Source organism: Asterias rubens, chromosome 7, assembly GCF_902459465.1.
Source record: "Asterias rubens chromosome 7, eAstRub1.3, whole genome shotgun sequence".
Taxonomy (NCBI): Eukaryota; Metazoa; Echinodermata; class Asteroidea; order Forcipulatida; family Asteriidae; genus Asterias; species Asterias rubens.
Window position 1 is genome coordinate 16,861,044 of NC_047068.1, and position 15,318 is coordinate 16,876,361.

Below are 15,318 nucleotides of genomic sequence, written 5' to 3' on the forward strand. Positions count from 1 at the left end.
ATGCGCATGCTGCATGCAGTTCTCTTCTGTAAAACTTTTGTCAGATAACTGCAAATAAAGTGATTCCGAATCAAACACGTTTGAACACCATTTTCATACATTAAAAAAGGAACAGGGAGTTGTGGACACTTACATGTAAGTATGTGAACGTATATTAATGTAAAATTTATTATTTGATAACAACACACACACACACACACACAGTGAACGCCGAATACAACTTGAACTTGGTTGACACAGTCTACCTAAGTAAAAAGAGTAAGAAGAGTAGACCATTGCACTGTAAAATTACACTGGTTTATGACGAGTGATTGATGCAGACGTTTACATTGCTTATACTACACCATTATACGTTCTTTCATCTGCCACACAAAACACCTTCCAAGTTCCACATGAGAGGGAGTTAAAAAATAACTTTACTTGCGTTAAAAGGCAGTGGCATTATATTGGTAATTACTCGAAAAAATTATTAACATTATTAAGAAAGTATTACTATTAACCTTACTTTTTTAGTGATGAGGCCAGGGAAGAGGTATACAAATTTTGACTGCTTCGAGTGCTATGGTTAAAACTACGACACCCTGGAGCGTTTTATTTTTCCGAGGCGCAGCCGAGGGAAAATGGAACGGTCTGGTGATCACCGAGGGAGTCGTAGTTTTAACCATAGCACAAGTTAAAGCAGTCAATATTTGTTTTATAACACCCCAAGACTATTTATCATCTTCGTACACGTAACTTTCGTACGCTCGGTTCAGATACACACATGCGCATCTGATTGGGTTCGAGGTGGGTAAAAAGACGTCTGGGTACTGCACACCGTGTGATAGTCGTCGCACCATCACACGACAAACGACGCACTATCTGGAAAAGTTTCCGTATGGCGCCACCACTTTTTCATGCGATATGAAATAATATTATACACATAATGAATGTTTATGAGTGCAATGGTGCGAATATGTTCATGAGTTGAAAGATGGAATGTTCTATTCAACGAGGCGGAGCCGAGTTGAATGGAACATTCCAGCTTTCAACGAATGAACATATTCGCACCATTGCACGAATGAAAAACATTCATTATTTGTTTTATATAACATCCAAGTAGAACTTTGTCATTTTGATTGAAAGATACAACTTTCAAAACAAACAAAGCGTAGGCCTCCAATTTTTAATTGTAGAAGACGAATGCTAGTAATTTTACTTATATGCCTTGCTGCATTACCGAAGACAACGCGCACGCAGTGATGTTTTTACTCAGCTTTTCGTTCCATCCGAAAAGTACCATTGCACGCTGCCAGCGTGCAATGGTACTTTTCGGATGGAACGAAAAAGCACGGTGAGTGACTCAGCGTGCAATGGTACTTTTATTTGCTATCACGTGACGGACAATCCTCCAATCAAATGGCAAGGATCTGCTTGGGTGTTATATAAAGTATCTTATTTACCTCAATGAGATATCCCTTTCTGTAAAAATGAGTGAAAAAGTGGTGGCGCCACACGGAAAGTTATCCCACTATCTTAGTAAAAATAAGGTATGGTAAAATAAATTATATAATGCATCATGATTGAATACCAAAGAGTAAACAGGTTAGTTTGAAGTAGCTTTCTGCTCGATGCAATGTACTTTTGTTCCTTTAAGTTTTTAATGAAATACTTTTCTTGTGCGGGACTCTTTAACTGAGGATTTTCGAAGGCACAAATTACAATAACAATTCCATTAAAAAGTATATCACTATACTATCAATACTTAATATCAAAAACATACAACAATATACATGTAGGCCTACAGGCTACAGCCTGAAAACACAAAAATGTATGCAGCAAAAATTTACACCAACTAATAATTTTAAAAACAGACATTCTGAACAAATGATCTTTATGTAGGAAAATTCTTCAACAATTCTTGCCTTACAAGTGCAGGTAGTTTCATTGTTGTACTACTATGTTAATAATATTTATACACTTCATGTTCTGTCTTCATTTTGTTGACAAAGTAATTGATGATTGTTTGAAGAAAAAGTAAGTTTTTAATTTGCATCACCTACCTACTTTTCTCATAATTGATTTTAATATTCAGGCCTGTTTTCTCTATTTCTGTAAGGGCAAGGGAACCAAAGCATTTTCTCCTTGGTAAGTGGCACCCAAGCAATTGGATGCCTTGGGCAAGGGCACCAAGGCAATCAAGGGCACCAGAGGCAATCAACTTTGTTGCTTCCATGAAGTATCAGGCCTGAATAATTGTTCCAAAATAATTGCTTTAAATATAAAAAATTTGGTGAAGAAATACCTGAAACCGAAACTAGCAAGCTAGTACTCATGACCATGAAGGTAGAAAATAATGACACACAATCTTTGTCTCTCAAGTCAGACTTGAACCCTAATCAATCTTTCATTTTATTAAGTATGGACAGGGTCAATGCATAAACCACAACAGAAACAGACTTGTTGGTTCAGTCTACCTCCATGGTTCAGTATGTTGCCTTGCCGCTGCCTATGCACTATGAAACAGCATGCCTGCTGAGTTCCATCACATTGTGTTTGAAAGAAATCTTAACCTTCCCTAAGGCCTTACTGAAGAAGTCAATGACTTGAAATCAAAAGAAGTAACTGACATTCGTCTCTTGTTAGTGAATGAATTCACCAACTTTTTTCCCTTTGTCTGTGAACTAATTCACTTTCTGTTTTCTCTTTGTTGTGAAAGAACTAGGCACCAAGTTTTAGCATTGTAAGGAAACGGAGACAATGAGTACATCTTCCTTTTGTTACTATTGCTTTTGTTGTACACAAAGCTGTTTATTTTGTTTGCAATACTTGTAATGCTTTTCTGTGCAGGTCATTTGGCACTTTTCAGTACATTGCCTCAGACAAATGTGTTTGTAAACTGATAACGAGGCATGTACATGTAGGCCTACAATGTGTTTAAGTCATGGTTTAGTTGTAAGAAGGCTAACAAAGTGGCACTTTTTTTCTTGGTTCTTATTGGTAAAAATGTGTTTAAGTATATTTTTTAATATCAAATTTTACTTAACCATGCTAGACACAAGGTGATTAGATTCACACATTTTTGTTTCGAAAAGAATCGCATTTAAATGTCCTTATTAATATTATTTGATTTGTTGTGATATTAAATTTTACATTGTTTCTTTATAATTTGCTGGCTGCTTTTTTAACAAGTCTAGGTTGACAACATCGTTTAAAATCTGTTTGCCACCTAAAACCTTGATTAAGTACATAATGAGAAGTAGTGCTTAGTAATTTGTAGTGAGGAAAATTGTCTGTCAATTATTTAGGAAAATATTCTGAAATATTCATTGCTTTTCCAAGCTTGATGAGCTCTGACGAAAAATGGTGTGTAATACATTATCATTGCAGTAGACAGTGATCGGTTAGCATAATGCAGTAATATCACTGGAAAGCATCTCACAGGCCCCTCAAACGATACGCTCTGTTTCACAAGCAAGCTGCCCTGAAAATTGCCACAGGTACAGTGTGGATGTTTTGTAAGCCGTATAAGAATTGGCAGGCAAGCATCTTCCAACTCATCCCGACAGGATGCGTGGCTTTTTTATCCCGTGGACGATTCTGTGAAATATACCAGCCAGGCCTGGATGCTTGCATATTTACTCGCCCTCAATTTTTCTTTCTTTGTTTTCCGCCTCCGTGAAATAAGATTTGGTGTTGGAAAAACTTCTGGAGGAGACATCAGTTTGAGGTATTTTTTGTTGCCGCTGAGTTTGTCGCCTTATTTTGAGAGCTGATGCATACAGCGTGACTGAAATCTGTTCTTGTTTCCACAACCTAGATGCGTGTGGTGAGTGGTTACAGCCTTGGTCTGTCTGCCATATGCTATTGCGGAACTCATCAGCTGTTGTGCTGGAGACGGATCTATTGAATCTTCAACGACTACAAAAAGACAGGAGGCGTGCATTTTAGTCAAATGCGATGTACCTGTATGAATAGGTAATTCTTTAATTCAAATTCAGTTGGGAATTATTGCAAACTAAAAAAATTAAAATTCTTAATTTTTGTTTATTGCCATTATTTCAAACTAAAGGAAACTTGATTCATGTATTGAGTTGGAGCCACATATAACTTACATGTAGTTTTGTTATAAAATATAATTTAACTTCATCTGCTTCATAATTTGTTTGGCTCTCAACTCTCATAATAGTTTTGTAATACATGTAGTTCCAGAGATTATAGCTTTTATACAGACTTGTAAGCTTCTTTCTTTAAAGGGCATGGGCACAGAGGTAAAGGGCATTTCAAGGGCACCAAGGCAATGACCAGGAGGGGGCATGCAATTACCTTTGTTGCCTCTGTGAAGTATCAGGCCTGAGCTTTAGACCTGTTACAGCATGCCCAGTACCTCACAGAGGTAATAGCGAGGCAAATTGCCCTCTACTACGCCCTAGTCATTGTCTTGAAATATTTCCTCATAGAGGTGCCTTTCACTGTAAAATTGCCTTGCCCTAAGTCCAACAAAGTTTCAAGCAGGTATCGCTATCAAGAACAAAACTCATCTTTATGCTGAAACTAGGATGTCAAGGGACATTTGAAAAAGTAAAAACAAAATGTCTTGTTTTCTGACCAAAACACCTGCTAAAACACCTTTTAAAATTCCGCAAAAGAAAAATATTTAGTTTTCAGTTGACAATGATGCCATTCATATTTTTTTGGTTCTCACTTGGAATTGTTTTTATATTTGTCTTACTTCCAACACCATGCGAACCTCAAATTGTACCTAAAATTCCTCTTACATGAGAATGTGATCGCCTTGAGTAGGTTTTGAAACTTTCCATAGTGGAAGTGCAGCTACTGCAAGAGAGGTCTGTGATAACACCATGTGAATATCTCTATTGTGGTTAATGACTCAACGTTTCGATCAGTATCTTCTGGAGAGATTGTTTACCATGGTGTTGCAAACCTCTCTTGATCGTCTTGATTGTGACAGTAAAGTAAAGACTTTAATGTTTTGTTCCATATACGACCAGTCATGATGCAAGTCACTCATCTGTATAGCCCCTGCTCCAACTCGGAACCAGAACCGAAGATCTCTGACGGTGAAGCCAAGGTAGAATGTACCACGAACTGTGTGGCAGGTCCGTCCAGACTGCCAGAAGACCTAGTAGTACCACTACTAGTTCTGCCAGCGGAGCAACAAAAACTTTTGCAACCTCTGCCAACAATCCCGGAAGATGTAAGTTAAAGAAAATCTTTCATTGGAGCCGTGGCTCTGGGAAACTCAAGTACATGTTTACTAAGTACTTACAGGCAATGGACACATTTGGTACAATGTAGTTGTCAAAGACCAGTATTTTCACTTGGTGTGAACCAGTTTGCATCAAATAACAAATCTTTGGAAACTTTGACTCAACTGTTGGTCATCGAAGTTGCAAGAGAATGGTGAAAGAAAAAACACCATTGTTGCTCAAATTTGTGTGCTTTCAGATGCTTAAAAGACTTCGGGCCTGCAGCCTTTTATAATTTGAGTAAGAAATTACCTCTTTCTCACATGCTTCATCAATTCAGAGGGAGCCGTTTCGCACAATGTTTAATACTACCAACAGCTCTCCATTACTCGTTACCAAGTGAGTTTTTATGCTAACAATTATTTTGAGTAATTATCAATAGTGTCCAATGCCTTTAGAAGTTTAAGACAAGTTGTCCATAGTAGGCCAGGCTTGTTAATAGCTTTTAGTAAGATCTTATGTTGCTGATTGAAATGTGCCATGATATTATTTGGGGGGTGGGAGGGCACCACTCCATCAAAAGTATGGACATTTTCCAGAGTGCACAGCAGTTGCATGTCAACGATTACCCAGCAGTGACTAAGAGCTCAAAGAATACTGAAGTACACTTGGTGAAAAGGTGATAACGCATAGGTCCTTATCTTGTTCCGCACCCAACACTATATTAACCAATGAATAACGCAGCCTCAGAAAATCATTCCAGTATTGCTATAATAACCAAGACCCAAAATGCAGTGAAAGTGACAAATTATACAGGCTTATTCCTAACGAGGTTCTTTCTTGCGTGTGGTTTATGAAACTATTATTACAAAAGGTCCACTAGTCATACCCAATTGATTTTCATCGTTTTTAAATGCAATTTTCAGAGCCTAGTCATTGGTGTGCTTGTGTATGGCATAGCTAAGTGCGCTAAAGAGAGGATCTGAAAAAAATATCCTTTCATACAGTCTCTCCTCAAAATCCATTTGCTGACACATTTGTCAACCGATTCTTCTGGTCATCTTTATGTACAACAACTACAGTACCTCTGTTTACCTGACAAAACTACGAACATATACCAGACATATCATACGTAGACCCTACCCATAAAACTTGGAAACATTGTTTTACAGTTTTAAATGTAAATATCAAGTCAACAGTGTTGGAGTGTCACTGAATTGGACAGCACCAACATTGTTCAATCAATATTAATGCATTTGGCAACACAGTGCATGTTTGTCACTAAGATCAACATTTATAATGCTTACTGTACATTGTATAAATGTACATTCTTATTACCCCACCCAAATCTATCTTCATGGAGCTTCATAGGGCCAAATTGCACAGCTTTGTTCTGTTTTGCTGTAATTTGACATACATGTACATGTAGTAGCAAAGAATCTTTGTTGCTTGACACAGCTTTACTAGCGCAGAAATTGTTGACACTTGCCCTGTAAAGTGTAAGAGGAGAGTGTTGATCGCAGAATTCCTTAGTTCAGCTGCTGAGCCATAAAACTATATCCCCATCCATACCCCCTTCATCTGCAACTAAAAAGTAATGAATACTTTGCTTGCAAAACATTAAGGATTTATTTGATTTAAGGCATTGCATGGTGAGGTACATGTATCAATAGATTTGTGGTACCACCATGTGTTTATTTGTACAATTGCTGGGTACTTTTGTTGAGAACTTGTCTTTTATTCTACTACATTCGTACCACTGGAATACATATTGTTTGTATGTAACGCGACCCACCATTGAAGATCCTTTGACAAAACCTGTAATTTGATGGGGCAGCATTCGTGACAGTGTGTTATAAATATTGAAGTGCTGACTCCTTTTTTTTTGGGGGGGGGGGGGGAGGGGTGGTTGGGGGAGGGGGTCGGGGCAGGCCTGTTTACTTCGAGGAGGCAAAAAATGCAATTGCCTCCATGCCTCCTTGTCATTGCATTGGTGCCCTTGAAATCGGACAGTGGAATTTTACATAGGGTGCCCTATACCAAGAAGATAATGCTCTTTCAAAAATGAAAAGCATACAGTACAGGCCTGGCGGGGGTAGTTGGTTTTGGTGCCCTTCAGAGGGAATGGGAAGTTTAAGGATCTTTTCAGTCCCATTACTTTACCGCAGGATGAGTTATACATGCTGGTATTATTCAAACAGGATGACTGATGGTCTCTTGCTGATTTATCCATTATGAGGGGGTGTCGTCGGTAGAAATGTCAGCTTGAAATAGCACAAGGTGATGATACTCGCTCAAAATTACTCATTGATGACCACAGTTTTCTTTTTCCAAGCAGGGAAGAATTGTCTGAATGAATTTATTGATAAGATCCTTTATTCCGAGGGAATACGTAATTTTTTACAGCCATGGCCATTACCACTTTCCTTCTTACTGTAATGTACTTCTATTTAGTTTAGAAGAGCTACAATGTATGAAGCAGAAAATGTTGGCTTAAATACACTTGTTACTTTAACTTACTGTTTGTCCATTAGCCTATAATTCAAATCAAACTGAGTACAAATTTCAAGTGTCACAGCTTAAAATAATCTACCCCTTTTACCCAATATCTTTTCTGGAACACTCCTGTAAAAGGTACCGTTTGTTCAACCCCGATAAAATACTTAACAGTAACTTAGCATGAAAGCGACCTTCTTCTGTAATGACATGAAACATGATATACTGTAGCATGCATATCTTTTCCTTACTCTCAAGTCTAAAGGGAGGGATCATTCGACATCAAGTCCCATGAATATCTAATAAACTTAAAGCAAAACAAATGCAACATTCCGATCTGAATGAAATGCTTTGTTTTATCGGTCATTCCAGCAGCACAAGTAAATTTATTTGACAGAGCTTACCATAGAGCAACCCTCACTCTATGAGTGTACAGTGTATATGTTGTGTTATTTGACACGGCTGGGGTCAAAGCATAGAGAAAGGACCATAAATTCTCTATTTTCTAGTCAAAGCCTTGTAAACACAACATAACTGTATCCTAAGCTTCCAAGCCCCAGGATTGTGGTTGTCATTCAAGCAGAAATTTAATTAGTGATTTTACTAGAACAGTTGACTCTATAATAGGCAGGCCACAACAACTATCACAACCACAGTGATGAGTACCAGACTTGGCAATTTGTGGTCACATACATGTAATTGGATTTTGGTGTTAATGACCAAATACGGTTCCAATTATTTTTGTGTTTTGTTATTATTTTATTATTCACTGTACATGGTATACATAGAAAAAATATTTTTTTGAGTGATCCGGAATTTTCATACTGTTAAATAAAAGATTGTTATAATTTTACTTAATTTACCAAAGCGCTACTAATATTCATTCAAAAAGAGTACAGCTCTCCAAGGTTATCTTGGTTGTTTCTTAACTTGATTCAAAGATATAAAATAAACCAACTTTAATGAGAAGGCATACTTGTATTGTACATAATATACAAAATATTTAAACAAAGGGCACACAATTTTTTCTAAGTAAAACTGTAAGCCCTCTAAGATTATATAAATGAAATTTTCAGAGGATAATTTGATAGAATTTCTTGTGAAAACTGGAATGAACAAACCCCAAGATTAGTTCAGGCCTTGTACTTCACAGAGGCAACCAAGGTGATTGCCTCCATCAGTGTCCATGCCTCTTAAGGCCCGGTCACACAGGCCCCGATAACGAGAACGAAAACGAGAACGATAAAAATGCACGCCCTCGATTGGTTGAAATGCTCCCCGCAAAATACACCCTTGCTCATTCAACCAATCGAGGGCGTGCATTTTTATCATTCTCGTTTTCGTTCTCGTTATCGGGGCCTGTGGGACCAGGCCTTTAGCCATTGCCTTGGGGCCCTTGGAATGCTCCAGTAGAAAGTTACTATTTCCTCCCCATATGGTTCCCTTTTTAAACAAGGAGAAAATGTCTTGGTGCCCTTGCCCTTTTAAAAAACGAAGCATAAAGGCTTGCTTATTTATCCCTTTAAATCACTGTGTCTTAACTGAAGCCCTGACCAACTCTCACTGAAGTAAAGCAAGAGATAATTGCTTTCACACCCATTTGCCTCAATGTCCTTGAAACTATCAAATACTTAAAGAGAAACAAAATGACTTTGAAAATATAGAGAAGAAAAAAGATTCTTCACTGATGACAAATTGCTTACTTAAATTGAAGAATGAAGTAGTTGTCTGCAGGTCTATTTTATACATTATAAGTATGATGCTATTACCACAGGGGCTGACACAATTTGTTTTAAAAGCAGAAAATACTGCTGGACAAGTTTCTTTGCTCAGCAAAAACTGAATGAGGCACCAACCTGTTCCTGCTAAGCACTACTATTCTGTGCTAATCACGCTTTTGTGCTTACAGGCTTTATGAAATTGGGCCCTGTAGTGCAAGAAAAAATAAGTGCTAATTGTTAATATCAACAATTACTTTTCATCAATTTGGGACTACTGCAGATCTTCCTGTAGAAAAGATTTTGCTTGAAATACTGCCACGTACGAGAAATTTGTTTGGACATCCTAGTTATTCCCTAGTCTTCATTCAAAACAATCCTGATTGTTAATACTCCACAATTTGCTGTAGACCTATTTCTCACTATCACCCAAAAAACTAGTGAAGGTCTTGGAGCCAAGACTAGTCAAAATCTCACATCCTACAATAATTGCTCTGATTTCAATTGGGATGACCGAGAATTGTTTTGACATCCTAGTTATTCCCTAGTCTTGATTCAAGACAATCCTGATTGTTTATACTCAACAATTTGCTGTATGCATATTGCTCACTATCACCAAAAAACTAGTGAAGGTCTTGGATCCAAGACTAGTCAAAATCTCACATTCTGTAATAAGTGCTCTTATTTCAATTGGGATGACTTTTCACCCTGTAGTTCTTAGAAAAGGATGACCTAATCGCAAAATTTGCCACATCTACACCAGGTACCTGTCATCCCAACAACAAAAATTGAAGAAGAAAACACTTGATATTTTGATAACCACTTAAGGAATGACTGGACGAGGTGTGTTCAGTGATGCATGGTAGTAAAGGATCATTGCTGTTATAATAGTCTGATGAGGTGTATAGCTTTGGACAAGTGTCCCTTATCTTGTGGAATTTTTTTCAGGGTCATGACACTCCACTCAAAGATACTGTAAAAGTGTTCATCCAATGTTTTTGTAAATCAAATTCAGGCCTGATACTGTACAGAGGCAACAAAGGCATTTGCCTCCATGCCCCCTGGTCATTGCCTTGGTGCCTTTGAAATGCTCCAGTAGAAACTGATACTTCACAGAGGCAACGAAAAGCAATTGCCTCCATGCCCCCAGGTCATTGCCTTGGTGCCTTTGAAATGCTCCAGTAAAAGTTAACAATTTCCTCACAGGAAAAGTTTTTCACTTTCTTGCAGTGTTATTTCAAAGTTTATTACTTTGAGTCACATGCTTTTATGAAAGTACAAAAAAGTCTTGCCCTTTCAAATTTATCCAATCTCTTCATTTAGATTGTAGCGGGGTAAAATGTTGGCAACAACAAACATTAATTTATGAAAACTTTTTTGGTACCTATCACAGAATTCAGGCTCACCTCTCATCATTGGGCAAGCTTGGTGGTCATGGGCCCAGTTTCATAGAGGTGCTTAAGCAACAACAAAATAGCTAAGCATTCAAAAGTGTTGCTAACCAGAATAAGGTTACCAGCTTAAATACCACGTCATGTGTACAATTTGTGGCTGGTATCCTGTTCATTGCTGCTCAGCAGACAACTGTCTGCTTAAGCAGCTCTGTGAAATTGGGCCCTGGTCTAGAATAGCAGGGGTCTTGTGTTCAAATCCCCAGCCGAGTAGCTTGTGGATTTGTTTTCCTGCAGGATTTCAAATTTTATTTATAAATTCTGGTTGTGTAGCCAAGGATTCTCAGAAAAGCGAATGTAATCACTATTTAGCCAAGTATTCCCACAGAGAAAAGACAAGTTTTAGTTTCAGATGTGGGAGGAAACCCCAGAGACATTTTTGAGGGAAAACCCACGCACTCGTGCAAGGACTGGAAATGCAATCCATATATACATGTAGTGCTCTGGTGGAATTCAAACCAGGGTCCTGTACTACATGTAGAGCAGGAAGGTAAACAAAGAAACTGCTCCACCAACCTTACCACTTCAAAAGCAGATAATTAAAAGAAAAATTACTCAAATGAACCAGTAAGAAAACTACCTAGATGTGCAAGAAATATGTTTCTTAAACAAATAAAACTTTGCCAATTATTATAGTTAGGATTTCAGGTTTTTTTAAAAGCTTGTTTAAAAACAGAATACAGCAACCAAAATGATCTTTACCATTTGATCTATATCTTAATTATCTACAGATAGACTCTAATTTTTGAAAAAGCAATTTACTATACGCTTGTTTTGTATGAAGAAAATAATTTCCCATTAATTTCCCTTTCAAAGTGCTACAAAGTTTGAAAACTCTTTAGCAAGTTTGTATTCACTTTCAAGATTGTATTGCCATCTTTGAGTTTTTCACTTTCTTGCAGTGTTATTTCAAAGTTTATTACTTTGAGTCATCATGCACAACCCACACTGCAACTCCACTGCACCCTCCCCCTCCCCAACACACACACACCTACCTGAAAGTAAAAAAAAAACAAAGGAAGCAAACATGGGGCAGATTTAATTTGATTCTGATAATACTTGATAGTCACACCCTGTCCTTCGCCACCACGCCAAGCATTATGCCTGCGCCGTCGAACCCCATCAATAATTCACCATCATGATATCCGCATCGACACGAGGCGCAAATAAATCTACTTAAAGATTCGGTCTCATCATGCATAGTATGCACGGCGGCTCGGCTGGATAATACATGAAACTTTGTCACTTTGACTCCGCGAGTCATCGTTTTTGATGCCGTCGCACTCCGCTGCCCCCACACACCCATCAATATTAGAATGTATATTCTGGCACAGCATAAATCAGGGTGCATCAAAATGCAACAATCAGGAATTTCAACAATCATTTTCTCATTAAAGACCCATAATTTGTGAGTTTTCATGACAAAGAGTGGGGTTATAGACCCTCATTTTAGTTTAGGTTAGGAAGGAAGATAGAATAAGCTATAAAGGAGAGAAGTTGGCGGGTTGTCTTGCCATTGATGATTAACCATTGATTGCTTTGTTAATGAGATGCAGCTTGTCTACTCACTGGAGAGTTCTGCAATTCCCCATTGAGTGGCCTCACTGTAATTACTAGTCAGGAGTCCTCACGCTTTTTTTTCCTTGGTCATTTTTCTCCCGGTTGCCGACCACGCCGTCACGATGCCTGACTCTGCCAACTTGTGTTTGCTGAATCCTAACTCTGTGCACGCTGAAATGGCACCTGAACTACAGAAGTGGAAACCCTACTTTGAGAAAGTAAGTATAAGTTGTAAAACTTTTAGGAGTACTGTATCCCTCAATTGTTTTTTTTCCTTTTTTTCTTCCTTGGTTTTCTTTAAAAGGTTTTCGTCTAGTTGAGGTACATTCATGTACTTCATTGCACATGTACAGTACCTAAAAGAATTTTCAAGCACGGTTTTCAAAATGTTTTGTTAAATTTTGTATTTTTGTATATTTTTATTTCAATTTCGTCCAAAATATCATAAGCAATATGTGAAAATTCAGGCCTGATGCTTTGTTTTTGAAAGGGCAAGGGCATAAAGGCATTTTCTCCTTGGTAAAGGCAATTAAATGAGGACTCTGTACTATTTTATTGAAACATTTCAAGGGCACTAAGGCAATGACATGAGGCAATGGAGGCATTTGCCTTCGTTGCCCTCATTGAAGTTTCAGGCCTGAGACTCTGCCTAAACTGTTTTTCTGATTGTTTATTTGTTGTATTTGGGGAGATGAACATCTGGGCAGTTTGAAAAACCTGCATTTTACATCAAGATAAACATCAAGAACACCAAACATTAATGTATATTTTACATTGATACCGAAGGTTCTTTTGATTGGTAAAGCAGTTTGCAGTTCAGGTAATTAGATTTCCCAGATTATGAATATTATTAATTGCACAAAAAATAATCATTTAGGATATACTCCTGATACTTCACGGTAGCCTCAATTGCCTTGGTGCCCTAGAAATGTTAGAAAGTAGAAATTTGCAATTTCCTCATAGGGCAAAAATTAGCTAAGTTACCTTGTCTTTCAGAAGCGAAGTGTACAGCTGTTTCGTTTACATGTATGTTTGTTCGTCCTTTACTCAAATTTTTAAGTAAAATTTGTGGTGTATCATGGCTGGGGGGTCAGTCACACGAGACTCAAGTTTCGGATCAGCAGAGTGGCAGTCTAGATACGGTCTTGACACTCTGTCTTTTAGCAAGACACCTTTTCATCTTATCTATTATTGCTTATTATTAAACTATTTTACTATTTTTGAAAGGATCTTTACCTATTTAACTACATTTTAAGTTGTTATTGTTTTGTAATCGGGCTTCAACAACACAATCAAAAAGCACCTCTTGGGTAAGAACTTGATCTCAAAAAGGTCATCTAAGATAGACATTTTTTCTCTTGAAGTGTCTCTCCCTAAATACTAGATGACTGGCAAAGGTTAAATGGACTAGTTGACATTAAGAACGTGTTAAAGTCTTGCCCGTGGCATCATGAAACGTCCAAAGTTCAAAACAATTTCCATATTTCTTCCCCATAGGCAGTCAATCTATTCTGGTCATGCCATCATGTTGAGTTTTGCCTCTTTTGGTGTAGTGTGCAGCAGTCTTATTTAAAAACTTCAATATCGACTTTGATACAATGTTTTTAAATATTTTTAAACCTCACTGCATGTAAATGACGCTCTTGTAGAGATTGTGTTTTTTGTTATGATTTCCATCAATATTTCATCTGTCAAAATGCCACGTGGACAACGAGCTCTGCAAATTATTCTATTGACCACCTCAGTTCACTGAGGATTCCAATATAGTGCGGCAACATTGTGCCAAGAGAATTTCAGGCCTGGATTTTTATCTTTGAAAGGGCAAGGCCTTTTTCATCTTGAAAAGTGCCCTTCCATTGTATAATCTTAAAGTCAATTTGCAACTTTTGAAGGGGTACCAAGAGCAATGGATCAGGTCATGGCCTCAGTAACCTGTGTGATGTGATTCCAAGCCTGGAATTTAAGGCTAACCCTTACATTTAAATGTCCTTTTCTCTTAAATGTTCAAAGACAAAACTTCCACTCAAACCAAACTTCTAAGATAAATTAACTTTGCATAATTATACTGTAAATGAAAGTTTTGTGTTCAACCCCCAAACTTTACCTTGTGCCCAGAGAATGCCAAGAGATATTTCTAAGCCTTATAAACGATCTTATTAAAGTGTCACTCAAATGCTCAAAGGAAAAACTTCCATCAAATCAAGCTCCTAAAAAAGATAAACAAGTATTTGCAGTTTTGTGTTCAACTACTTCAAACTTTATACATGTACATGTAAGTCTTGCAGGATATTGACTGTTTGTTTTGGTGGCACACTGTGCAGCGACTCCCTGCTCATTCGAGCGTGAGGTGGCCCATCACCTCACTCCATCCAGTGCCAACCTCACGCTCAATCTTTGCCACCTTACTGTGAAGATTTTGCTGTACAAAAGCAACACAATGTGTAAATTTTGTGTTATTTATAAGCTTTTTCTTTGACCACTGTTGCAAGGGGTCAACTGCGAACAGTTCGTTATTTCTAGAAATTTGATTAATACCTTCGACCGCATAATTAAGTAAGCAGTAAATCAAAGTATGACTGTATAATTCCACTTTTTCAGGGGGAAGCGGGACATTGTAGTATGTACTGTTCATCACCCTGTTTAGTTCTTAGTGCTCATCAAGGAGATGATGACAATAACAACAAATGCCAATTTCCAAAGTTTGTTTATATGTACAGGATGTGCACAATGAATTATTAAAATGTCAAAACATTCAGTGCTAAACTTTACAGCTTCCTTAAAGACTTGCCATAAAAGATTTGCAGTGAAAAGACAAAATGATTGCGCTAATCCCAAAACCCTTTTCATCTGCACGCTTAAGCATGTACTTTTCAAAATCCTCTCAACTGTGAGTCAGCTAAGCTG

General features: G+C 37.7%; 1 protein-coding gene across 1 annotated transcript in view; it reads left to right on the top strand.

The window, feature by feature from the left end:
- Positions 1-15,318, top strand: part of LOC117292694 (rhomboid-related protein 3-like) — a 30,575-nt gene continuing 15,257 nt past the window's right edge. The window contains exons 1-4 of the mRNA XM_033774833.1: positions 1-135; positions 3,800-3,957; positions 4,992-5,197; positions 12,609-12,632. Of these exons, the coding sequence (XP_033630724.1) occupies positions 4,994-5,197; positions 12,609-12,632 (228 nt within the window). The 5' untranslated portion in view covers positions 1-135; positions 3,800-3,957; positions 4,992-4,993. The remainder of the gene's footprint in view (positions 136-3,799; positions 3,958-4,991; positions 5,198-12,608; positions 12,633-15,318) is intronic.